We start from the raw sequence: 26,115 nt of genomic DNA on the forward strand, positions 1-26,115 counted from the left end.
ACACACTGGATGAGCAGGCAGGAATGGGCTATGATCTGCATCACTGAAGGGACTCCGAATTAATGATATCACCAAACCTTTGAGTAATGAGTCTGTATTGTCCTCACCCATAGTGGGTACTTAACAAATGCTGCTTGTTGTTACTATGAAATAAAGTTGGAGAAGGCAGAGGAGAACCAGACGACAGAGTAAAGAGTTTCTGTATTAGCCTAAAGGTTTCTGTGCAGATGAGCCCAAGCAAGAAGGACAGACTTCATCATGATCAGATGTGCACTTAGGCAGCTGCAGGAAGGATGGATCAGAGCGTGGGAAATGGGAGACTGATGCTGTGGGCAGAAGAGAGGGAGTGGGAGTGTAGTGTAGGCTGCAAGCCTGGTGAGAGAGCAAGAGATGTGGAAGTAGATGGGATGGGACTTGGCAACTGACGAGATACTGGAAGGGAAGGAGAATGAAGAGTTAGATGTGACCAAGGTCAGGAGCCTGGCTACACAGGAATTTGGGGAGGAGGGGCAAGTTTAAGGGAAAAAACCCTGGATTCAGCTTTTGAGGGGGACTGGTAGGATAGCCAAGTCAAGGTGTCCAACAGGTTGTTAGTGCTGCAAGATTGGAATTTGGGAAAGAGGCAGAGGCCTAGCACATTTCATCTGGGTGCTTATGTCCCCAGGGAATTGTTCCTAAGGCAAATATTGAGTGAATATTTAATCATAAAAATGTTTTTATTCATCAAATTAAAGAAGCACAAAATTTTAATTTAAAAAGAATAACAACTATATAACAACTAAAAAGAATAACAAAAAGATAACTAAACTTTACTTTTAAAATGCAGCTTTAAAAATGAGACACAAAACGCCAAAAGCCCCACAAGTTGAAATATTAGTGTATGCTTGGCATGCTTATGGGGCTTTATGTGTAGATGGAATTATCTTCGTTATAAAAGTCAACATTTACGTAGCACTTTTGGGTCTTCATATATTATCTCATTAATCCAACTGCCTGGAAAGTAGATGCTGTTACCCATTATCTTCATTTTATAGATGTGGAAACTGAAACTGAGAAGTTGAGTGACCTGTCCAGGGCCACACAGCTACTAAGGAGTCAAGCAAGATACGAGCTCAAGTCTTCCTCATCCCCTAAGTCCAGCACCCTATGCACAGTGTACTTTAGCTGCTTTGGGGTGATAGTGGAACCTATGAAAGAACATGTAGAGAGAGATGAAGAGAAGCAGGGATGAAACCCTGGGAGACATCCATGCTTAACCAGCATCTGTTGTTCTTTAGCTTCCATGAACCCAGAATCTCACTATCAATTTCAAAATATTTTCATAGTATTTTACACTTACCTTCTCATGATTAAGTTATGTGTTATGAGAAACACTGAGTTCTGTAAAAGTGGAAATACTAGATGAATTCAAAATTCTCTTCTCTGCCTGTTTATGAATGTTAGCTTTAATACAAAATACTGTTGCTTCTTCATAAAGCTGGATAGAACTTCAGAAGGCCTTCTAGTTCAGATATCTTATTTAATAGATAAGGAAACTGATACCCAGAATGGTTGCCCAAGGATATGGAGGCAATAAGTGACAAGGCAGGATTGGAACCTAGGCCCTCTGACTCCAAAGCTTTAAGTAGCCTGGGTTTATAGTGACTGTTTATTTTGAGCCTTAGCCACTTATATTCTGTAACGGAAACCCAAAGTTTATTAATTTTGTTTCTGTGTAGAAGAGTCTTGTGGTTTGTAGACTGAATCTGAAACTTTTTTTTGGTGTGTAGGTGGAAGCTTGTAGATTATACAGCAAGCTGTCTGTCAGACCAAGCAGCATATCAGCTATTCCCTTTGTTATTGAGAAGGTACAGTATGTATTTACAAGTTATCTATAATGTTTGGGTTATTTATTTTTAATGCCTGAAATCTTGGTTTTTACTACCCTAAGTTATGTTCCAATTAGTAGGAACACTGTCAGTTCAGAATTGCACTACTTTTCATAGACTATTAATTGCCTGTTGGTAGCCCTAATGCGATATTCACAGCGCCTACGGCAGCCGTGAATATGCCGGGGCAGTTCTGAGTCACGAAGTACTGAATGGAAGACAGAACCAGAACATTTATTCAGACACCAGAGAGTCAAATCCATCATAGTAACAAAGAAATTCATACACAGTAACAATGCAGAGGACGTCCCCATCCCCAAGTCTTCCTCTGCTAGGCTTCCCACAAACCAGCTCCATTAAACAAAATCCCCAGCAAGCTCTCCCACTCACACCAGCCCGCTGTCTGCCTTCTCTCTCTCTCTCCCAGTTCTGACAAGTCTGACCAATTCCAGCTCTGCTCTAGCTCTGCCTCTTCCGGTTCCACCCATTCAGCAAGCTCCTCCCACCACAGGTTCATGTGACTCAGGCTTCCATGTGACCTGGAAGGTCATGGGCCTAGTAAATGAATGGGAAAGCTCTTCCCATTTAAATCGCCGTTACTCTGCTGCATGTTTTAAAGATGTTTATCGTTTATCGTGATTAAAGAAGCTAAGCAATATGACAGACACGGAGAACAAAGATTTTACATGAAAAACATTTTCTTCTCCGTTCATGGTCTCTGGCTGTATTCTCCATTTTGGGAATACCCATTGTAGTTGATATAAATGATGAACACCTTTAAATACCACTTTACAAGGGAAAACTGTTAGCCAACTTTGATATGTGTGATTCTGTATTGAGCTGACTCTAAACAATGAGCCGCAGAAGCTCATCCACAGTTGGCATGCCGCAGCTCCCTTAGCCTGGGAGACACCATAAAAACCACTTTGGAGGCAAAAATGTGAATTCATGGTGGCAGTAGAACCTTGGGATTCAGGGGGCAGTTGATCATTTCTAAGAGTAAAAATAATGAGAAATAAGGGTTAAGACCTCAGTAATATAGATTGATCTTTTTAATTAAAGACGGTACCATTGGAGAGGAATTTTAATTTCAACGTGTTTTCCATTGTTTTTTTCATTTGTTTGCCTCAGTTTCCTCAGCTGTAAAATGGGGATAATTAAAAGCAACTATATCACAGGGTTGTTGTGAGGGTCACATGAGAAAATATTTTTAAAGTGCTTACCAGTGCCTGATACATAGTAGGCACTATAGAAATGCTTACTCTCTACCTCTCTTTCTGCATTGATAATTATGCCAACTAGTTTTTATGTAACACTTTAAGGTTTGTGATGTGCTTTTACATATATTAACTCATGTGATTCTCATAACAACACAGATGAAGAAACTGAGGCAGAGAGAGGTGCAATGACTTTTCCGGGGTCTAGCTAGTGGGTCTAAGGTAGGGGTCACACAGATTTCCTGATTCCAAGGCCTGCATTCTCCCCAGTGTGCCCCCTAGCTTCCTGGTTTCCCTACTTTTACACCATTTTTCAGTATGGTCCAAATACAGGCTACATTTCTTCTTCAAATCTGGCTTGTATGACCTAAGTGTGACCCATCATTCTTCTTTTTCATTGTAGGCTCATTGTATTTTGTTACTTTTCAAAGACCCCTCATTTTAGGCATGTAACCTGTATTCCTAAGATGGTATGAAATAGCTAGGAAATTTAGAAAATTATTCATTTCATAAATTTAAAAGAGTCAGATGGAATAAAATCATGCAGATTAAGATTTTTAAGATAACTAATATGTGGTCCTACTATTTTGTAATAAATCTAGGCTGTGAGAAGCAGTATTTATGGTCGTCCAGGGGCCTGCTATGTTGACATACCTGGAGACTTTGTGAACTTCCAGGTGAATGCAAGCTCGATAAAGTGAGTCATTTTTAGGGTGAAAGTTTTCTAATGAGATTAAAGTATTTCCAAATATTTGCTTAACCTTTTAAGAAATAATAAGAAATAAGTTTTTTTTAAAGTTTCTTTGTAATCCTTTAAGCCTATTTACTTTTAATTAAATGAAGCTTGGCATAGAGTCTGACTGCATTTGTATGTTAGCTTTTCATATTTTGTGTGGGAAGATGATGGGCCATAACATCAGTGCTGTTGAATGTCATAATTTAAGACTTAGGTAAAATTGATGATGAACGTAGGATTCCATCGAGGACAAAGCCGTGCTGGAGATCAGGCTGTGCCACTAACTTGACCTTGGGCAAGTCACTTTACAGCTTGGTCAGTCCTTCATGGCTTTCATTTGTAAAATGGATTGTGTGTTGTCTTTTCCTGCTCTAATATTCTGTGGTTATGGGAATGATTTGAGTTCAACTTTTGGCTAAAAGGATCTTTTAAACATATTAGCAAAGGTATCTTGATCATTCTTTTCCCAATAAAATTACACTACTGTAACATTTAGAGAACAGTAGTAAGCCACTTACTAATTGATTTATTATCACTAGAAAGGAGTTACCCAAAGCCTCCACAAATCATTTTTTTTTTTTACAATAGCCATAGATTATATATACCAGTTTAGAGGCAGGGTTGCTTTACGTTGTGGAATACTGGCATTCTCCACCTAATCTACTTTGACACCTAATCTTGATGTGGAGTAGGAGGGCTGACTCATGGATCCCTTTGCCAGAAAATACAGAAGATTAGAAAGAAAACCAGTTACATTGAAAGAATGTTTTTCATGGACCTCAAGTTAATAAAGTTTAGAGGTCATTCTAGCAAGACAGGATCCCACGCAAATCCTGACTGAGCTTTTGTCTGAAGACTGACCTAGCTCTGTGTGTGTGTGTGTGTGTGTGTGTGTGCGCGTGTGCGCGCGCGCGCGTGTGTACATGTGCACGTACACTCACATGCACCTGTGATATATTTGAGAGTCTGTACCAACTCTCAAACACCTTATGATTTGGCGTCTGTGTTGGGGAAGTGGGTGCCCACATTGGTGGAATGATAGATCCTGGAGGTATAGAAGATGTACATATAGAGATATTTACTGAAAGAAAAAAAGAGTTAGCATCTCACATCTGAGTCTACTTTAGGGTCAGAATTCCAGGATACATTCAATGACACATGTTTCTTTTGTTTCAACTTAAAAGAAACCCAACCAACCATTGAGTTGTGCTTGTTTCAGTCTTCCTCTCATTTCTTGGTCTTGTTCACCACTTAAGGAAGGTCTTGTGACTAGGGCACCATTTAGTCCATTGCTGCTACCCTTCATGATGAATGAAAAAGCATTTAGGAAGCACTTACTGTGTATACAACACTTGTGCCTGGGCACCAAGGACATGAATAGACCAGTAAGATAGCAACTCATGTTCCTCAGGAAGATGACACATAGAGCAACTTGGAGCTGCGGGGCGGGGGGGTTGGGGGGTGGGCAGCAGCAAAGAAGATGGTTCTACCTCTGCTTTAATGTTCCACTGACAATCGTATCCCAAACCACTTGAGAATGTCAAGGACTTTGATGGAAAGACTTTTTTTTTTCTGGGGCTTTAATAGAAACAGTTCCCCAGTTTAATCTTTATGGGGATTGCTTCCCAGAAAAGTGACTCTAGTGGCTGGGCTAGAAGTAGTTCTGCTGGCCTGGTGAGGACTCCCACTCCTAGGATTCTTGGGCTTATCTATCTGTCAGTCAGTGAAAGCTGGTCAACACTTGGTATTGATGGTGAGGAAGATGAGTCCTTCCTCCACAGTGTTTTCTCCCTTTGATGATGATGGGTACCTGACTGGAAGCAGGGCTTAAGGTCAAGGGAGGCACTGCCATTCCTGAGACTCTGAGGTCAAGGGTACAGCTGGGTGCCCTCCCCCTGGGCGTGAGGGGATCACTTGTCTGGCATGTGCTGTCTCCCTTCTTTCCTTTAGCATGCCCTGATGATTCAGCCAAGGTTGGCTTACTTGTGGAGTAATAATAGTATTGACTTGCCTAGAACATTCTGTTTCCCCTCTGTCTTAGAGTGCCATGATGCTTCAGCTAGACTGACTTGCCTGTCTTAAGTAATCTTATCAAATAACAATGTAGTGACCTGAAAAAAAAATCATCTTAAGTTTCCTTCCTCAACTGTGAAATAAGGATCATACTAGCACCTAGCTCACAGGGTGGTTGAGAGCATCAACTGAGTGCTTCCTTAGCACAGTGCCTGGCACATGGGGGGTGCTGAAGAAACTCTTGTTTCCTTCCTTAAGTCCCAGATTTCCCAAGGAGTGTTTCTGTACATGGGAGAATCAGACAGAACAGTCCTGCTGCCTTTAGGTGATGCTGTTAATCTGAGTGGCATGAAGTAGGTAGGAACAAAACTTATAATAAAATCTGAGGTTCTTTCAGTCTAGTCAAGCTTATTTTGGAGTATTTTGTCTTAAAAACCAACGATGGTCTTATATTGCATTCATTTAATAAATAAAACAATTGTCTTTAAATATGATAACCAGCTTTAACCTTTTTCTTCCTTAAACTCACCCTTTCATGGCACTAACACTGGGCAGTTCAGCGTAAAGGCATCTGCCAGAATGTCATACATGTTAGTATTTGATGGCCGAAGATCATTGTTTTAAGTGATACAAGAGTGAAGATTCTCTTTGCAGGTATGTGGAGTGCTACATGCCTCCTCCAATCACCATGGCCGATACTTCTACTGTATCTGTGGCAGCCTCTATCATCAGGAGGGCAAAACAGCCCCTTCTTATCATCGGAAAAGGTAATGAAGGAAACAGGCATTTGAGCTTTAATATGCATATGAAAGAATGCAAATCCCATTGGGACGTTTCCAGTGTTCCTTGTTGGTTAGTCAGTCTTTTCCAGTCGTTCTTCATGATCCCATTTGGGATTTTCTGGCAAAGATATTGGAGTGGCTTTCCATTTCCTTCTCCAGCTCCTTTTACAGATGAGGAAACTGAGGCAAAAGGGTTAAGTACTTGCCCAGGGTCACCTAGCTACTAAGGCTCTAAGGCTGGATTTGAACTCAGGTCTTCCTGACCCCAGGCCTGGTGCACCTTCCTTGTTTACCAAACACTTTGACTTTGGGAGTTGGAATACAGTTTTTTTATCCATTGACTTCTTTTGTTAGTCGTGTTATAGGATTACCTATGAGTTCAAAGAGGTTTTTTTTTTTTAAAGGAATTGTCACTTTAGTAGATTTCCAGGAAACTGTGAACAAAGTAATAGGAATCAGAAATTTTTCTAAATAAGTATTTTTAGACATACCAACAGTGTATTATTATCTATTTACTGTCACCAAGATGAGCGGTATTGTGGCCTGGTAGCCAGACAACTGGCCTCATTCTGATGCCTGCGTGACTGTGACCAGTCAGCTCCACTTCCCTCTCAGTGGCCCAACACCTTGGTGCTCTGTAACCACAGGAAAGGTTTCCTCACAGGGAAATCACAGGTCTGGAAAACAAAAATTACCTGATTTGTTTGCTTTCCCCAAGTTATTAGTGTTGTATTTATCTGTGAAATATGTGGAAAATAATTATGCCTAAAAGAATTAATGAATATAATAGACACTTTTAGATATGGTGAAAACAGAAACATTAAAACATTGGAGATAAATAGTATTGGGGATAATAATATTGATAACTTTTCGAGTATTTAAAAGTAAAAGCAAAATCATAGTAATAGTTTTAGATTGAAGCCTTAATAGAGATAGGAAGGCCAGGTGTGGTATTGTGTCCCTATAATCTCTGCTACTGGAGGAAGCGAGTACTGGTGGATTGCTTGAGCTCTGGAGTTCTGTGCTTTATGGGCCACATTAATGAGGGGTCTGCACTAAGTCCAGAATCGACATTATGAGCCCCTGGGATTGAGGAGGAAAGGAGGGCACCAGATTGCCCAAGGAGGGTGAGGTGAAACAGCCCAGAGGAGCTTCAAGCTTCCACATTGATTATTTGGGGAATCAGGACACCCTGGAGCTGCTGCTCTTCTGGCCTGGGGAAGATGGGGGGAAACATCTTGGGGTGTATAAACAAGCCATTCTCCATGAGTTGTGTCAAGCTATACAGTAGATGTTTACCCAGAGATCTCCCAAGGAGCTGATCCCACATTTCTTGTTCCAGGTGCTGCTTATGCACATGCTGAAGATAACATCAAAAAGTTGGTGGAGCAGTGTGGCTTACCATTTCTGCCCACCCCCATGGGCAAGGGTGTTGTTCCTGACAACCATCCCAACTGTGTGGCTGCAGCCAGATCCAGGTTTGTGGGCCACCAAGTTAGCTGGCTTAAGTTTAGGTAGGCTTTTGTGACCTTAATGAATCCAGGAAGAGTTCATTAGAATTGAAACCGGTATCATGCAATGAAATCACAGCCACCTTTTAAGCTTCCTGAGACACACCCTGCAGCTCAGCTCTTGTGGATAATAAAAAGGAGGCTTCCTTTGGCAATTATTATGAAACCTGGCACACTGTGCTTAGGAAGGTAAGTTGAAGTAAGCTGAGGAAAAAGCATATTTGGTGAGCTATAAATCAACCCATGTCCTGTAAGTAAGCTAGTAGGGAGCGTATTCAGAAACATCCTGAATGTGCTTATTACTGAGACCAGTGAGGAACTTTTAGAGCATGTTCCAGCCATGCAGGTGGACCCAAGACTTGACTTGAGCATCAGTTGAAGGACCTGGGGATGTTTGGTCTGGAAAGAAAAGGCCCAGGGCTTGGGGTCATCTTAGTATCTGTTGGCAAGGGTTTAAAAAGGCTTTTGTAGAAGAGAGGAAAGAACTGGGTTCTGCTTGTCCCTAGAATACAGAATTAGGAGAAATTCCTAGAAATAGTGAAGAGATCAGTGTAGGCTAGATAGAAGAAAAAGCTTTGTAACAAGCAGAGGGATTCAGAAGTGGGATGGGCCATCGTGGAGGTGGTGGGGGCCCAATGGACGTCTTCGTGCAAAGGCTGATTGGCCGTTTGCCAGCTGTGCTAGAGAGGGGATTTTGTTCAGGTGTGACTTGGACTAGATGGTTGCTGAGGGTCCTTTCCAACTGGGACACCCTGTGACACTTTTTCTGGTCTCTGATGATAAAGATAATAGTTAGTACTGACAGAATTTTAAGATGTGCAAAGTGCTTTACGAAAATAGTTTCACTGCCCACACAACAACCTTCTGAAGATGGTGCTAAATATATTCCCATTTTAAAATCCAAAGTAACTGAAGCTTGCATAGATTAAGTGACTTTCCCAGAGGGACTCATACCTTCAGTATCTGAAGCCAAATTCAAACTCAAGGCCCAGCCACCTAGCTGCCATATGCACTGTATACACGTACTGTGCCACCTAGCTGCCATCACTATTCCACTGATTCAGATTTTTTCATAAGCAAATTAATACTATAACCCAGATTACAAACTGACAAACCACTTAAAACTAAAGATAATTAGCCATTGCTACATTGTGTACAAACAGATGTCTTCACATCTTTTTGCTGTCAATTAAATCAGATTTCATAGGACTTTGATGTAAAAAGCTTTTATTAGTAGTTAGTGTATACTTGAAATGAATAAAATTGTATTTCTTTAGAAATAATCTGAGACATCTAGGTGGCGCAATGGATAATGCTCAGGACCTGGAGTCTGAAAGACTCATCATGAGTTCAAGTCTGGCTTCAAACATTAGCTGTGTGATCCTGGGCGAGCTACTTCACCCTGTTTGCCTCAGTTTCCTCATCTGTTTGAAAACAAAGGAGAAGGAAATGGCAAACCACTCTAGCCTCCCTGCCAAGAAAACCCCAAATGGGGTCAGGGAGAGTGACATGACTGAAAAAGTATTGAATACAAGAAATAGTCTGTAACCTAGACTTTTTATATTTTAGTCTGATCTTGAAGTTGTCCTAAATTAATGAATTTTAATGCATTTGTTATTGAATTCAGCAACCATTTGCAGAGTATTGTGTATTGTGCTGTGTTCTGGAGATATAAAAATAAAATTGGTTGTAGTCTGATTAGAAAACGAATGCAGCATCAAAGTCCTTCAGAGCAGGAAGTTCTTTGTTTTTACCTTTGTATCCTCTGAAAAGGCCTTAAGGCAGGTGAGAATCGGGGCTGAGTTTGACCGGAACATAGACTGTGAAGGGAATTTGTATTAGAATTACTGTGCAGGGCGTTGTGGGCCAGGTCAAGGCATGTGTGAGAGACCCCGGAAGATGGATGGTATAGAGGAGGAGAGAGACAACAGCAAGGAAGCTTAGGAGGCCATTGAGGAATCAAAGGAATCATGCTGTCTTCTTGGTAGGTTAAAAGAATCTGTAAGGACCAAGGTCTTAGCCTGAATTTTGTAATTCCATACTGCCTAGTGTAGTATCATGGACCACACTTAGGAAGTAAGGTCTGATGATGGTGAATGGATGTTTTCATGACACAAGCTTAATTCAAGGGCATTTCCTCAGCCCAAAACAGACTTTAAATTGCTTTAGTAATTAAAGATAGGTAGATAGAGAGATGGATCTTTGTGACAATAAAGATTGAGAAGTCAGAGAAAATAGATTAACAAACATCAGTTGCGATTTTTTTTATGTGTTCCCTTAATTAGAACACACTAATCAATAAGGACATTTTCATAAAAAAACGAATTTTAGTTAGACATTTTTAGAATGCAGAATGTCACTTTGTAGTGACAAATTATTTATTAGATTTTCCAAATAATTGAGAGTAACTTTTAAGTATTTTCATATTATAAATATAAGATATTTTTTCACATCTTATATCTTTTCATTCTTTCATCAGGGCGTTGCAACATGCTGATGTAATCATATTACTGGGTGCCAGGTTAAATTGGATTTTGCACTTTGGCCTCCCTCCAAGATATCGAGCTGATGTGCAGATTATCCAGGTCTGAGTAGGAAACAAACTGAAATGAGAGTTCTCTTTTATAATCCTTGTACCGTCTTCTTATAATCTCTGCTGGTGGGTAGATGTAGATGCCTTTTGGAAAGCCTCCTTTTAATTAATTTTCAAAAGCTAGATTGAGCAAAAACTACTACGTCAAATCTGCTGGTGCGAATGTGCTACATTACAAAATAAGGGGAAAAGCAGCTCCTTGTCCTGTGAAAGAAAGGGTTATTATTCTAAGTAGTAAAGAAGATTACAGTTACAGGAATAATGTCATCTGGCATCACTGAGAAATAATGTGATCCACGTCAGTAATTTTTTCTAAACAAATAAATTACTTTTTTAAGCGCTAATTTTTCTTCCAAATTTTAATTCCTTTTGATGATTGCCTTTCTAGATACGTTAGACATTTCTGCACTATATACTATAAAAAACTTAACCTTTTCTTGATGACTCAAGAGCATCATTATGAATATTAATTGGATATGTTATACTCAGAGGCTGCTGAAGCGTGTAGAGCCCTTTCTGCTCTCCTAAATAGTATTCCACTGGTTTATAGCTAATAATAACCATAGAACCCACCCCCCAATTAAGAGCAGTTGCCATTTGTCAGTATGTCTGTTTCTAGCAGTCCCACCCTTCTATTGCATATTAACCTAGATAATGAAGCATGTTGACAGTTAGAATTTTATAGCAAATTAAGCTAAATCAGTAGACTGCCTCAAAGCCTGTCCCGCTCTGGTTGCAGCCCATCTCACCAGACTGATTTCCCATCACCTCTCTTCATGTCCTCTTCGTTCCAGCCAAACTGACCTGAGTGTTCTTTTCCATACGTGACTGCATGCCCGGGTCGCTCTCCCTCCTCACCTCCCCCCCTTGGAATGCCTAAGCTCAGCTCATGTGGTGCTCCCACACAGATTCTAATTAACCTCACTAACGTTCTATTTCTTCTCCTCCCAAATTACTTTTGTTTCATCAGTATATCATTCGTATTTACTTATCTCTGTACATGCCGTTTTTGCTGCTTGGGGAGCAAAGACAGTTTTCATTTTTTTACCTGGTGCCTTTGTGTCCCTAGTGCTGGACATACAGCTTTTAGTGTTTGTTGAATTGTTGAGTTAAATTTGATTAGAGTATTGTACAAAGGTCTGGGCTCCCCCAGAGGCTATTTTTGCTTATCTTGGGGCTAATACATGTATTCCAGTTGTTAGGATCATCTGAAATTCTCACCTAGACAAATGGAAGTGACTTGTTGCTTTGTTATGGTTGAGGTAGAAATTGTACAGATTTGATAAAACTTTCTTCCCTATCAGGCTTGAAGTAATCAGATTTACTGCTCTCATAGCAGTAAATGCTGAATAAGACCTTGTCAGAGTTCAGAAAGGAAGACTTAAAACTAGGCCCCCATTCACACAGACCAAGGTGCACTGTTGTGGCATGCTTTTTTTCTCTTGTATGTGTGTATTAGTGCTGTTGTTGTTTGCTAAGAGGCCACTTTTAGAAGCACCTGTTGCCTCCTAAAGCCTTCTTCAGCAACATTGAATATCTGTTGCATGGAGCTGAATATAAATTTTCTGATGGAATTATGATACTTGTTAAAAGACTAACTTGCCTTGTTTTCCCACTAATGGCATCTCTTTGTAGGTTGACATCTGTGCAGAAGAGCTGGGTAATAATGTTAAGCCTGCAGCAGCTCTATTAGGTGATATAAATGCGGTCACTGCACAGGTGAGACCTTGGTTTTAGCTTCCTTGTATGGGCATTTTTAGAACATTCCGTTCTTTAAAACCTTTCTTTCTTGAGTCAATTGAGTTTGAATATTTATTGTTTTTAAAAAATCGAAATTATGTGACTCACTTGGAAACATGAAATTGGAGCTCCTTATACCCACATTTATATGAATTAGGAACTTCTGGAAACTGTATGAATTAAGAGCAAAAAGAGTACAGTGATATTCCCTTTGGGAGCTCTGGAGTTTGACAACCATCTTTCTTGGTGTTATAGCTAGGATTTCTTTCTGATGGTAACCTGTAAATTCTCTCTCTCTCTCTCTCTCTCTCTCTCTTTCTCTCTCTCTCTCTCTCTCTCTCTCTCTCTCTCTCTCTCTCTCTCTCTCTCTCTCTCTCTCTTTTACTTTGCCCTCTGGTGCAAGAAGAGTGTTATTTAGTCATTCAGGGTCCTGAAAAATGTAATTTAACTTTGAAACGAATGTAATTTACAGACATTAGGAAGGTCTCTCAATATTTCTTTAGGCAAAAAAGTTCCATTGATACAGATTTACCATTTGTAATTTGAGACTGGTCAAATCTTGGTGTTCTCTTCAACTTTTGTGGGTGATATAACATCATAGAGCAGTGTTTTAACTTATATGTGACAAGCATTGGTTTAGCCATGCTGCTTTTGTCAGAATAGCTCTCCTAGCCAAAGTGTGGTATTTATCATCATCGCATGATAGAGAAGTATAAACTAAGTACTGTTTCACACCGGTGTGGGCCTCTTCCTTTGGTTGGTGATTTTAGAGGAACCTGGTCCCCTGGAAGGATTGAACATGACAGGATGAAGTTCCATCTTTACCCATTAGAGGGTATGTGATAAGCCGGGGAATGCTTTTCCTTTTGATAAGCCAGTCTGAAGGTGTGGAGAAGTATGAAGCAATATCTCCTATCCTGTCCCACTATCTGGAGGGAATCTTTATTGATATAGAATAAATTTCACATTTTATAAATTAACTTTAAAAAAATTTTTAAATTAGGTTTTTAAAAAATTTTCTGCCTTTAAAAAAAAGTTACAACACAAGTGATGTGTATATTATCCTACAAAAAGGCTTTTAATGCTAGTGTTTTAATTTAAGATTATTTCTTAGCTTTTAGAATACTATAACAAAAGGCCATGGCAGTATCCTCCTGATGCTGAATGGTGGAAGGCACTGAGAGAAAAAATGAGGAGCAATGAAGAGGCATCCAAGGTGAGGAGAAGCCTCTGGAAGGCGCTCAGATGTGACCCCTGGGCCGGAGCTGGCCAGATGGGGGCAAAATCCAGAGTGCCACTTGGGCCCACTTACCAGCTCTGCATTTGGGGGAAATGACATCAGCCCTTTGAACCTCTGCTTCCTTGCCTGTAGAGGGGGGGTAAATAATGCAGTGGTACAGACTGCTGTGAGAATCTAACGCAGTCATGGAACACTACACGTCCGCCACTATCATAAGCTCTGGCGGTTTCACTTCATTCATTATTAGATCAGCTGCTGAAGCTTTTGGTCAGTGACACTTCTCTAATTAATAATCATTAGTGAATCAGATTTTTCCCTGGGAAGCCCCTTAGTTCGAGAGGAGGAAATAGATCTTTCCCTCTTTTTATCCTGGCTTTGTGCTGTCTGTGCTGATCTTTACAGATACACTCATTTGTATACACTCACGCCATCAATCAGCAAGCATTTAGTAAGTGCCTCCTGTGTGCCAGTCCCTAAGGAGATATAAAGGGCAAAATAAGAATTTATAATTATATAATACATATTATAATAATATAACGTTCCCATAACTCTTTACTCCACTAACAAATCTGCTTTAATGATTTCCCCTATAATTTTAGGAATTAGCATCACAAAAATCTTTACCTATGAATTATTACACAGTGTTCTACCATGTTCAAGAGCAGCTACCAAGAGACTGTATTATAGTAAGTGAAGGAGCAAATACTATGGATATTGGGCGGACTGTGCTTCGGAGCTACCTTCCTCGTCACAGGTAAAAAAACCAAAATTTTCTTTTAAGATATCTGCCATTATTTATGTGCGCATATATATATATTTATATATATATATATGAGTATTGATAAATTAACTTATGATTACTAAAGCTTCGAATGATTGTACATGCTTAGTGAAAAATATCTTGACATTCTAAAGTGTTTTTATGTGAAGATCCCTATAAATAAAGTTTCAATGACTATGCTTTTATCAATTTTATTAAATTTAATTTTAAGATCAAAATTAATTTTTTAAGTATAAACATATATTTCTTACCTTGTGAAAGTTAATTTTAAAATTTGAACAGTTGTAGTCATGGAATTTTTTTCTTTTGACTGTCTGACATTTATACAATAACTTCCATTCTAAAATAACTTGGAATGTTATTTATCTGATTTTTAAGATTTTTCTCAAGTAGTTTATTGGCCAAGATCCAAAGGATTGTGAGGCTCTGTGTCTCCCTGTTCAGTAGAGTTCATTCTTCTTTGGAGGAAGGAAATCATTTATTTGAACTCTTTCCCTGTAGATTGGATGCTGGTACTTTTGGGACAATGGGAGTCGGTTTGGGCTTTGCTATCGCCGCTGCTGTGGTAGCGAAAGATAGAAATCCGGAAAAACGTGTGGTCTGTGTGGAAGGAGACAGTGCTTTTGGATTCTCTGGCATGGAGGCAGAAACTATCTGCAGGTAAAAATGGTACATTGCACTTTTTCCTGTATATGAAGAATTAATGTGTGTATAGACATACTAATTGTACTTTATCCCTTGCTATAAAAATATCTGTCAAGATCCTGATAATATGGTTGCTAAGTCCTAATGCCACCAGCAAAGTCATCCCAAGGCCTTGTCTGGGGTTACTTTACTTTAGATTCTATACAACATGTTGTTTCTTTGAAGAGTGCTGATGGCTTACAAAATCACAGCTTGCCTTCCGCTCCAGGGTCGTTCTTCAAGTCCTATAGGACTCAAATTTGAATAATGATCATTCTTTCAAATTAGATAATGTATGCAGAAATGCTTTGCAAACTTAAAAAAAAATATTTTTTTAACATTTTTCCCCAAATTTTGGTTTTTTCACTTTTAATTGGATTGGTATTTTAATAATCAGAAGTGTGATTTCAGAAAATCTTTCTTCAGTGTAAAGAAGGTATGTTTAGGGGCAACTCGGCAGCACAGTGAGTAAAGCACAAGCCCTGAAGTCAGGAGGACCAGAGTTCAAATTCAGCCTCAGACAGCTTGACTCTCTATGAGTTGTGTGACCCTGTGTGAAGCCAAGGCAATACCCATAGCAGCCCCTCTGAATATGCATGTGTATTTCCAGGGTAAATTCGCAAAATATAAATAGCTCTCTTCCATGAAGGCAAAACCAAAATATTTATTCAGATACCAGAAAGCCAATTCTACCATGGTAACAAAGAAGCTTATACACGTGACCAATGTAGGGAGCACCAACATCCCCAAGCCTTCCGTCCTTTAGACCTCCCCACAAACAAGATTCCCTAGGCAAAATTCCTCCCTCTCTCACTTCCACTGCCTGCTCTGCCTGAGCTGGGCTGGCTCTTACTCCCTGCTCCATTCCTTTGGCAAGCTCCTCCCACCATGCCATGTGACTCAGGCTGTGGGCTGGGCCAAAGCTCAGAGCAGGTGGCATAGACCTATTAATGAGTGGGAAAGATCTTGCCACTGGGCAAGTCACTTAACCCCATTGTTGGTGGGGGGGGCATGGGAGAGAAGGTATGTTTGCTTTTTGATGCATGTACAGACCACTCCTAATAATTTTATGGCCTTGTGGGGGTCTACAGTCCAGTGGTAGTTTCTATAGTATTCATTTTCTTATTGTCTGCCATTTTCATTTCTGGACAATTCCCCTGAAATCAGAGGACACAGTTCACAAGCAGACTGAGGCTGTGTAGGATTATTTTATCAGTCCACACTTCATCAGTTCACAGTTCCGTTCAGAGTCTTAGGAACAAGTCTTAATATGAAATTTATATATGTGATGACTTTTTAAAGTTTAGCATATAAAACTTTTAAGTTCCAAAGAGAGACCATGAGCATTTAATATCTTTAAAAAGCAGTTCTTGCCTCAGTGTTAGCTTGGCCTCCCAGTAACTACCAGTCCCTTGTTAGGATGCCTGTTTGTATTGACAAACTGAGAAATGTTAGAGGTCTCCAGAAAACATAACCTGCTGCCAGATGTGACAGCAAATACCACAGCTTTATAAAGAGCCACTCACTTACTAGAAATAAATAAATGACTGCAAAAAATAGGTATGCAGATGATGGAATTCTTACGTTTTATTACTCACTAGAATAGTTTAATGAGATTTCATTTAGGGTTTGTTGGGGTTTTTTTGTCTTGCTTTCCTTGATTTCTTAATGTGTCTTTTTCTTTGTTTTTTTCTTAGCCATACTGTAAAGCACTTAGAGTGCAGAGAAGCTTCTCTTTTTTCTTCTATGCCTTCATGCACAGTATTAGACGTATAGGAGCCACTCAACAAATACTTTAGCTGTTTATTAGGCCAAAACTCCAGCAGTCCTAGGATCTGTGATTTCATTGGTTCGGGTGCTCCCCATGCATATTCTCTAAGATTGTCTTTGAAGATTCCAGTAGCCAAAAGACTCCTCGCCTGGTGGCCAGCCTGATAACAGGCCTCTCAGAACTTAGCCTGGCTGCTCCTTGGAAGACAGGGAGGATGTCAGCATGACTGTGCATAGTGTTTTGTCCAGCATGGAAGAGGGGCAGCTCCCCAAGCTTATGCTGTGCTGACCCAGCCTTTGAGGATCCAAGGCCAACTAGCTCTGCACCAGGATGAGACGTTAGGAGAGGGGAGGGCTGAGTGGGGATTACTCAGATAATAACAATATGTGATTTCTGGTCTGACTGTAGTGTGCACACAACATAGAGAGCTGTGTCCACCGTTGTGTAAACATGCCTTCCTAAAGAGAGGAAATTACTTTAGAATTATGAAAGAAGTATTTCCTAGGATCATCACGGTGGCGCTGAAGGCCCTCGGTGGTCATGTGGTCCAACTCCTTCACTTCACAGTTGGGAGACTGAGGCTCAGGACACACAGGCGTAGTAAACATAAGAGCCAAGATTCGAACCCTGGCCACTAAATCTGGTTTCCTCTCATTTGTTTCAGGCATAATTTGCCAATCCTTCTCATTGTGGTGAACAATAATGGGATTTATCAAGGCTGTGATGCAGAAACCTGGAAACAGATAACAAAGCTTGGAGAAATTTCCCAAGTGTGAGTATCAAACCTGAGCTCACTCAGAAACTCACTGAGTTAACTCACTGAGAAACAGATTTTAAGAGCCCCAGTATATTTTCATTGTCATATTGCTCTAGTTTTTAAATTCTTTTTTTAAAAGTTTTTTGTACAGTCTGTGTAAGAAATGTAATTCTAAGTTCCTGGACTATGTTACCTCCTCTAAAGGGCAAGGATGTCAATATAGTTCTTCACAAAATGCTCTCCTCTGTTGAGAGGGATTAATTAGTGTTTTATTAGAACCTAAAGTGTTTGTCAAGTTCAGATAAGACAAATTGTCTAGATCTTGTAAGTGAAAAGAAATTATAAAACCATTGTTTAAACATAAGATTGCTGTCCAGCTTAGTAGAATCTACCCATTAGGGTCCTAATCTGGTGCAGCAGGCCACTTAGACATGTGTTATGTTTTGTACATAATCCATAATGCCCTGGAGCTTCCTTCCCTTTACAACTTTGCTGAGTCCTGGCCTGCTGATGTAAGGGCAGACTAAAAGGGCATCATCCTCCCTGGATGTGGAGGGAGACATGTTGAATTTGTGAATGTGTGTATGTGGGTGCATTTTGTGTTGTATTCCAAAACCAAATGTAAATGATTTGAGGTTGTCAGTTTAAAATTAGCCTGTCTGCATTTCTCTCCATTTAGTGCATGTAATTGACAGTTGCTTAGTTGACATGGCTTTAAACATGTATACAAGACTTTCGTTAGTGCCATTTCATATGAGTTCTGCCAATACAGGTTCCTTCTCTCACAGTGTGTGGTGGTTAGATAGTTGCTCTGGCAGGAGCAGGCCTACTTTGGGATGTACCACTTAGACGAGCGTACTTTGGGGTGTGTTCTGTTGTAAGGTCATCTTAGTTAACTACCTCTCCCACAACTGCCTTATCTCCCTCATCCTCTTCCTCATTTTCCAAATATCACAGGAATCACACTGTGAAATACAGTGATTTGTATAAATTTCCAATGGCTGAACTAAAATAATTTATATCTTGTAGACCAGGACTGAGACTTTTCTTGCTTAGGAAAGTTCAGAAGGCTGCAAGCTACTTTAAAACTTTAAAAACACTTAAACTAAACTTAAACTAAAGGGCCACTATAATAAAAATGATAATATTGCCAAAATTAATTGACACTTTTAATGCTATACTGAAATATTATAGAGATACTTTATAGAACTTAATAAAATGATAACAATTCATTTGAAAAAAATCTAGAATGTTAGGGAAAAAGAACTAGGGATGAAGGGAAATTAGCACTTCTAGACCTCAAACTACATTATAAAGCACAGTCATCAAAACCATCTTGTTCTGGTTAAGAAATAGAAAGGCAGATCAATGGAACAGACCAGACAAGGGGGAATCAGAAACAATGGCGCTCAATATCCCAATACTAGATAAAACTGAAAACATAAAATACTTAAGAAAGAATTCTCTATCTATATTACCTCTGGGTAAACTGGAAAGCAGCCTGGTAGAAAGTAGGCTTAGACTAACACCTTATGCCACATTTCACAATACATTCTGAATGGATACGTGGCCTTAATATTAAAGGTCATACTATAAAGACATTAAAAAAAACCAGATCCTATACCTCTCACAGCTATGGGTAAGAGATGTAGTCTTTAGTGAAAGACAGAGGCAATTACAAAAGAGAAAGTAGATAATTTTGATTACATAAAACTGAAAAACTTCTGCACAGAAAACATTAATGTAGACCACATTAGTAAGAACGGGAGTGGTCGAATGAGTAAAAAAATCTTCACATCAGATTTCTGTCATAAGAGTTTGGTATCCAAGATATATAAACAATGTGTATGTGGGAGTATGTATGACTGATAGCTGTTTCCCAAAAGACAAATGGTCAAAGGAGAGGAACAGTCAGTTCTCAAGAACTGCAAAGTATTCACAGTCATATGAAAAAGTGCTCCAGATTCCTAATAATAAGAGAAATGCAAGTCAAATACACCCTGAGGTTCACCTACGCCCTGCATATTTGTCCAAAAAATGATAGTAGTCAGTGTTGGAGGTGTCCTGGGAAGGTAGACACACTGCTTCATTGTTGGTGGAGCTGTAAATTGATACAACCATTTTGGAAAACAATTTGGAATTATAAAAATAAAGTGACTCAAATATCCATACCCTTTGACCTAAAGATTCCACAACAAGGCATCTACTCGGAGGAAGTCATTGATAAAAAGAAAGTCCCCTTGTATACTAAAGTATGTATAGTAACCTTCTTTGTGATAGCAAAGAATTGGAAATAAAGTACATGCCCACTAATTGGGAATGGCTAAACAAATCAAAGGACATGAATGTAATGGAGCATTGCTGTGCTAGAAGAGATAAGATATGAGGGGCAGCTAGGTGGTGCAGTGGATAGAGCACTGGCCCTGGAGTCAGAAGAACATGAGTTAAAATCTGGCCTCAGATACCTCCCAGCTGTGTGAGTCTGGGCAAGTCATTTAACCCTGAAAGAACAACACACCAGAAAATCACAAGCAACGTTAGAAAAATTATAAAGAACAAATGAGTTCCAAAGGAGAGATGTGAGAGGATGCTTCTGACTCCTCTGTGACAGTGGGAGGTGGACAGGTTGTGCTCACTGCAAGATTTCGGAGGTTTTCAATGTATTGATCAGTTGTACTGATTTTTTCTCTTGTTCCTTTTTTTGTCTCCCAAAATATTAATTTTTATATGGGGTGGTTCTTTGGGAAAGGGAAGGGTCTGACACCAGGGAAGACTGCGATGATGTAAAAAACAAAGACAGCGAGAAAAGCTTATTTTAGAAAGTGATAAAACTAATCTTCAAAACCCCTTGAGCCAAAATTTTCCTTCCTACACCCTTTACTTAGAGTCTTCATCTGGGGCCTATAGAAGTGAAAATAATCCCCAAGGCCCCTGATGCTTGGATCCCAAGTGTGCCAATTCCCAGGCCTATGCGACACAAGAGTTGGAATTCTTTTTTGTTTCTTTTTTGTAAAGGTTGGAATAGTCTAATCTAAGAATCCAGTGTTGTTGTTGTTGAGTTATTTGAGTCCTGTCTGACTCTCCATGATCCCGTTTGAGGTTTTCTTGCCAAAGATACTGTAGTGGTTTGCCATTTCCATAAGAAATGAATGCAACTCAGTAACATTAATTAGGATAGGTAGTAAGTATCCAAGGCTTGATCAGCTTACTAGACTTGTATATACAGAATTTGAAATAAGGACTGAACGAAGCAAAGAAGGGGACTGCCAGAATCCTAGTAGTAGTGTTACCTCACACACAGAGTAAACGATCCAAGGAAAGTGGTAGTAATTCCTTTGGCATTCTAACTGGATTTTCTTCTTTTGAATCATCAGGAAGACTTGACTTCCTGCCCTAACTTATGTTGTATGGTCCAGATTAGTCTGACTTCTGGACTCTCCCTCCCACATTGGTGCCTGCCACCTCCATGTTGAATAATTGATATTCCTCAGGCAGTGACTGTAATTGCCTTTGGTTTCCAAATTTTTCAGAAATCTTCATAAAAATTTTGTTTTTCTATCAAAATTCTCTGCGGTGTAGTTTTTCACTGTTCTGGCTGAACAGCCCACCAAATTCTAGTAACTTTCTCGAATTCTCCTACTTCATGATAGTTTCCTTGCTTAGTTAACTCTTGTTTAGTTAGCTTTTTTAAAATTACTTTGTATTTTTATCAGCAATCTGACTGATTTATGAACTTTTTTACAAGCTTTAAAAAAAATTTGTAGAATTATATGTAGCATAAGCACACGTGTTTTATTCCAATTCAGCAAATTATTTCAGAACATACCTAGAGAAGGCAAACATCGGTGACCATTTGCTCACCTTTTTCAGGGGTCCTCCGATTTCTCTCCTGCCAAATTCCCATTATGAGCAGATTATGACTGCATTTGGAGGTAAAGGATATTTTGTACAGACTCCAGGAGAGCTGCAGAATGCTCTGACAGCAAGCTTAGCTGAGAAAACAGGGCCATCCCTTATCAACGTTATGATTCAGCCTCAAGCGTCAAGGAAGAAGCAGGTAAGTACTGCCCATGTGAGTGAGGAAGAAAATGCACATGCCAAGCAGAGAATCCTCTGGTTCCTATGTTTGTTCCCAAGGCTGGTGTTTAGCAGTGGCCAATAGGTGTCCAACTGTGCTTCCTCCAGTTACTGCATCTTACATCACCCAAATGTCCCCATGTTGATGTGATTTCAATTAACTCTGACTTCCTTCTTAGAAAAGGGGCAGAGAATAGGCTGGGAGGCTTTTAACACTCTTGTGGCCTCTTTAAGAAATGGATTCCATAGAGGTTTTAGCTTTTTTCTTCCCCACTTTTAAGATTTACAACAATTTGTAGTTGTATTGCCCCTTAGATTAATATCATAGGCAGGAGAAATAGTAACCAGACAAATAGAGAGGGTATTAAACACTGCTGCCTTTTATAGATTTTCATTGCTTCATTTCCTTGAATTCTGTTTCCAGTCCATGTGAATTTATAGCACAGTTCTCTGTCTTGTTCACCATTTAAAAAATCATTGATATTTTGTTTTGGTACACCTGATTTTATTTGGACTAAATCTGTGATTTCATTTGTAGAGGGAACTCCTGGTGGGGAAATTCCCTCTGTCAATGCAGATCAGCCAAGAAGCTTGTCACTTCTTGTCTTAGAGTGTGGCCTGAGATACCGAGAGATTTCAGTGACTTGTCTAGGGCTGCCCAGGGCATGGCTAGGGTGGGATGGGGATCTAGGTCTTTCTGCCTTGGGGGCCAGCTTTCCATCCACTACATCACAACTGCCTTGTCACAAATGACGCTTCCTAACAAATACTCAGACAAATCTCTCAGAAAAAGTACATTTTAAGACCATACACGTAGAGCACTTTGTAAACTTTGTAGTACTTGAAAGCCTTAAAGTGCCAAATAAATGTTAGCTGTTATAACTATTGTTGTTACTGATTTCTAACAGAAGGGAAGGTGCCCTTTAATCTTGAGGCCTTTATATTTGCCCAGAAGGATGTTACCTCTCCATTGGCATTGCCTGTTCTTTTATCTTTGCTGTGAACTTTCAGTTCTGCACTCCACCATTTCCAGACCCAGCCTCTGTCTTCTGTGCTTTGGCCTTATGCTCCCAATTCCTTTTTTCCTTTTAGTAAGTTAGGAGTGGGGCCTTTACTCTACCACCTTGGAGGGAAGATCCTTCTATGTGCTCTCCCTGTAGCAACCACATAGGTATATAACATGGACTCTATCTCCATAAGAACAGTTGTCAGAGGCTATCTGCCTAACCAGGGGCAAGTTCAGAGAAGCTGAAGAAAGGGAAGACAACCAGATGCTGATAAGAGGAGGGAAGCAGAGGGCTGCTGCTGGGATGAGCCCTAAAGGCTGAGTGACATAAGAAGGCCCTTTAAACTGTCCTCTGGAGACCTCAAGACCTCCACAGTCCCATCTTTGGCTTGTTTCATTTCACCAGAACTGATATAGCCTGGCCAATGCCCAAAGACTGGTACATAAACCAGAATGCCCATGAATTCCATAGACAGTCGCTTTTCATCGTTGCTAGTAGGGTCAGGGTTTGGGAACCTCTGTCAGCACATTGACCTAACACTTTCCAGAGTGGTGAACTTCCTCCTCCTTTTAATGGATGTAAAGAATGGGTTGATTCGTTCACATTAATCTGACAGCCAGTTGCACTATAACACGTGCCTGACTAAACCTCAACAAGAATACTTTAATAACATTTTGAAATTCAAGTTTTCAGATTGTTTCTTGAGGTTACAAGGAGTTACAAGGATTATTTTAATTACTAAATTGTACCAAAATCTTGTTGTTGTGTTTGTCCTTCGTTCTTGAAAATCTACATTGTTTGGGAATAGTTCTTACAGAGAATTAATCCTACCCTTTGTCCAAGGACTCCCTGATGTAGGTATTATAACTTGTTTTGTCTTAGTCATCTGTGACCTATCATTGGGGTTCAAATGGCTTTTGAACCTTTAATCTCTATCCAAGAACTATGGCTAATGGAGAAGGAGCTAGAAACATATCCTTGGAAGGTGTAGAGAACCAAGCCACAGGGCCTACTAGTCCTTGTTTGAATGACTTCTGAAATGTATCTTGCTCTGAAAGCCAGCTCATTGTGATTTGATGGGAGTCCTACGTCAGCCAAGTATGAACTCTGGTGCATCCTGCTGAGCAGGCCATGCTTTGAGCACTGACCACCTTAGTGCAGGCCCTCATCTCCTCTTGTCTGAACTATTTCAGTAGACTGCTACTCTCCAGTAGTCAGCCCTCTCCTGCCTCTCCAGTTGTCTTACACCTTATCCACCCATTCCTCTCCCTCCCACGTGTTCTTCAGTCCAGTGACACTGGCCTCCTGGCTGTTCAAAGAACAAGGCGCTCAGTCTCTTAACTGATGCTTTCTCTGGCACATTCTCTAGCCCTTGCTCTGACTGCTCACCTCCTTGGCTTCCCATCCCCATTAGATCATGAGCTACTTGAGAGCAAGGACTGCCTTTTGCCTCTTTTTTGTGTCCTCAGTTAGCTCAGTGCCTGGCACATAGTAGGCACTTAACAGATGCATACTGACTGAGCAGGCCCCAATGAAGTACTTTGTGCCTGAAGTCCATCATCTAACTCGATGAAGTTGGGAGCATTTCAGCAGAGGGCTGACCACCAGATGATGGGTTTGTTTTTGTTTTTGGCCACAGCAGCTCATGAAGACTATCTTCTAAAGTATGGCAGCATTGAGAGTCTCCTCTGATGAGGGGATATCCACAGCTTTAAAATGACTCGTCCATTTAAGAAAGTGAAGGAGATAGACAAGGCTAAACCACCATCTTCATTCTGGCCAAAATGGGACAGAGCAAAAATGGACAGTGAGGGGACAGGACAGCCTGTGACTAATATTTCTGCCTGGATGACTGTGCTCATGGCTGAATGTCTACTGGCCTAACCATTCTTCTCTTTTCCTAGGATTTTCACTGGCTAACTCGTTCTAATATGTGACTGAAGCTGCCAGTGGGACGCCTTGAGGAGTCTATCCTTTCCAGCCAGATGAAGGCTATTTATCCACAGCACAAAGCAACAGTACCACAGTTTTTCAAATTGTACTAAGCAAAAGGAGGACAAACTTAGAATCAAGCATAAAAAGGATTTGCAATGTTTTTACCAAGATTATTCAGTGCAGATAGCTATTTGAAGATATGGTGAAGATGAGAATCTTTTAAATAATGGAATAATGAGCCTTTTTGTTTTGCATAAAACTAACATCTCTTTGAATCCTTACTTAAAGTTAGGTACATTTTTGAAACATCTCTTAATAAAAAGCAAAAAACTTTATCAGATGCCTAACGGATGTATTAGGCATATGATATATAGATTATACATATATTAGGCACATAATATATATAACAAATCATGACTCCTAAATTATATGTCTGTGTCTCGTCTTATTTACTGTGTGCCTCAGTTTCCTCTTTTGCAAATTGAGTTACTTATTCCCTTTTCCCTGCCTCAAGGTTATTGTAAACTTTTTTTCTCAAAAGCACTTTATGATTCACAAAAGAAAAATGAGTGGTATCAGGAGAAGCTTAATTTTTTTAAAGGAAGCCGGAGGTTGTTTGAGACTTAATTTAATGCAGTCAGATCAGTCAACAGGCTTTATTAAACACTGTGTTTCAGGCATGGTGCTAAGCTCTGTGCATACCAAAAAAAAAGGCTAAAAATAAACAAAAAACCCAGGCCCTGCTTTTAAGGTCTCACAATCTTATGGGGAAGAAAACGTGCCAACAACTATGTACAAACAAGACAGAGACAGAATAAATCGAGGCAGCTGGATGGTGCCCTAGATTCATCTCTGAGCCTGGAGTCAGCAAGATAGGAGTTAAAATCTAGTCTCAAACACTTACTAGCTGTGTGACATTGGGCAGGACATTTGACCTCTGTCTGCCTCAGTTTCTTCATCTGTAAAACAGGTGATGATGATAAGAGCACCGACATCCCAGGGCTTTTGTGAGGATCAAATGAATTACTATTTGTAAAGTGCTTGGCACAGTCCCTGACACAGGCCCAGGAAACTGAGGCAACCATGGGTCATATGCCGCTATCATCGTTATCATCTAAGGGGGGAAACAGCATAATAGTGCGATGTCGCGTAAAACTATTGAGCTGTCAAATGCATTATTTCTCAGCATCATTCCAGATAGTTGCTTAAATGTATACATGAATTAGAATTTACTAGATGAATATAAATTCATACTACATGGTGTGGGGAGGCCTGTACTATATGACCTTAAATACAGAAAGAGAAGTCAGGGATTCCAGCTGGAAGATTTATCGGTGCCTGTCCCTAGCCAAGAAGTTACTGATGAATTTCTGTTTGGTATGATGAAAGAATTGATTTGCATT

General features: G+C 40.0%; 1 protein-coding gene across 1 annotated transcript in view; it reads left to right on the forward strand.

Moving 5' to 3' along the window:
- The window catches only part of HACL1 (2-hydroxyacyl-CoA lyase 1), a 38,541-nt gene extending 13,404 nt beyond the window's left edge, over nucleotides 1-25,137 (forward strand). Inside the window, exons 6-17 of the mRNA XM_072651274.1 lie at nucleotides 1,770-1,847; nucleotides 3,688-3,782; nucleotides 6,489-6,601; nucleotides 7,959-8,094; nucleotides 10,607-10,712; nucleotides 12,356-12,439; nucleotides 13,575-13,676; nucleotides 14,300-14,454; nucleotides 14,983-15,141; nucleotides 17,601-17,708; nucleotides 21,564-21,750; nucleotides 24,682-25,137. Coding sequence (XP_072507375.1) covers nucleotides 1,770-1,847; nucleotides 3,688-3,782; nucleotides 6,489-6,601; nucleotides 7,959-8,094; nucleotides 10,607-10,712; nucleotides 12,356-12,439; nucleotides 13,575-13,676; nucleotides 14,300-14,454; nucleotides 14,983-15,141; nucleotides 17,601-17,708; nucleotides 21,564-21,750; nucleotides 24,682-24,714 — 1,356 coding nt within the window. The 3' untranslated portion in view covers nucleotides 24,715-25,137. The remainder of the gene's footprint in view (nucleotides 1-1,769; nucleotides 1,848-3,687; nucleotides 3,783-6,488; nucleotides 6,602-7,958; nucleotides 8,095-10,606; nucleotides 10,713-12,355; nucleotides 12,440-13,574; nucleotides 13,677-14,299; nucleotides 14,455-14,982; nucleotides 15,142-17,600; nucleotides 17,709-21,563; nucleotides 21,751-24,681) is intronic.
- Nucleotides 25,138-26,115: the final 978 nt, after the last annotated feature.

Source organism: Notamacropus eugenii, chromosome 3, assembly GCF_028372415.1.
Source record: "Notamacropus eugenii isolate mMacEug1 chromosome 3, mMacEug1.pri_v2, whole genome shotgun sequence".
In the NCBI taxonomy this organism is placed as follows: Eukaryota; Metazoa; Chordata; class Mammalia; order Diprotodontia; family Macropodidae; genus Notamacropus; species Notamacropus eugenii.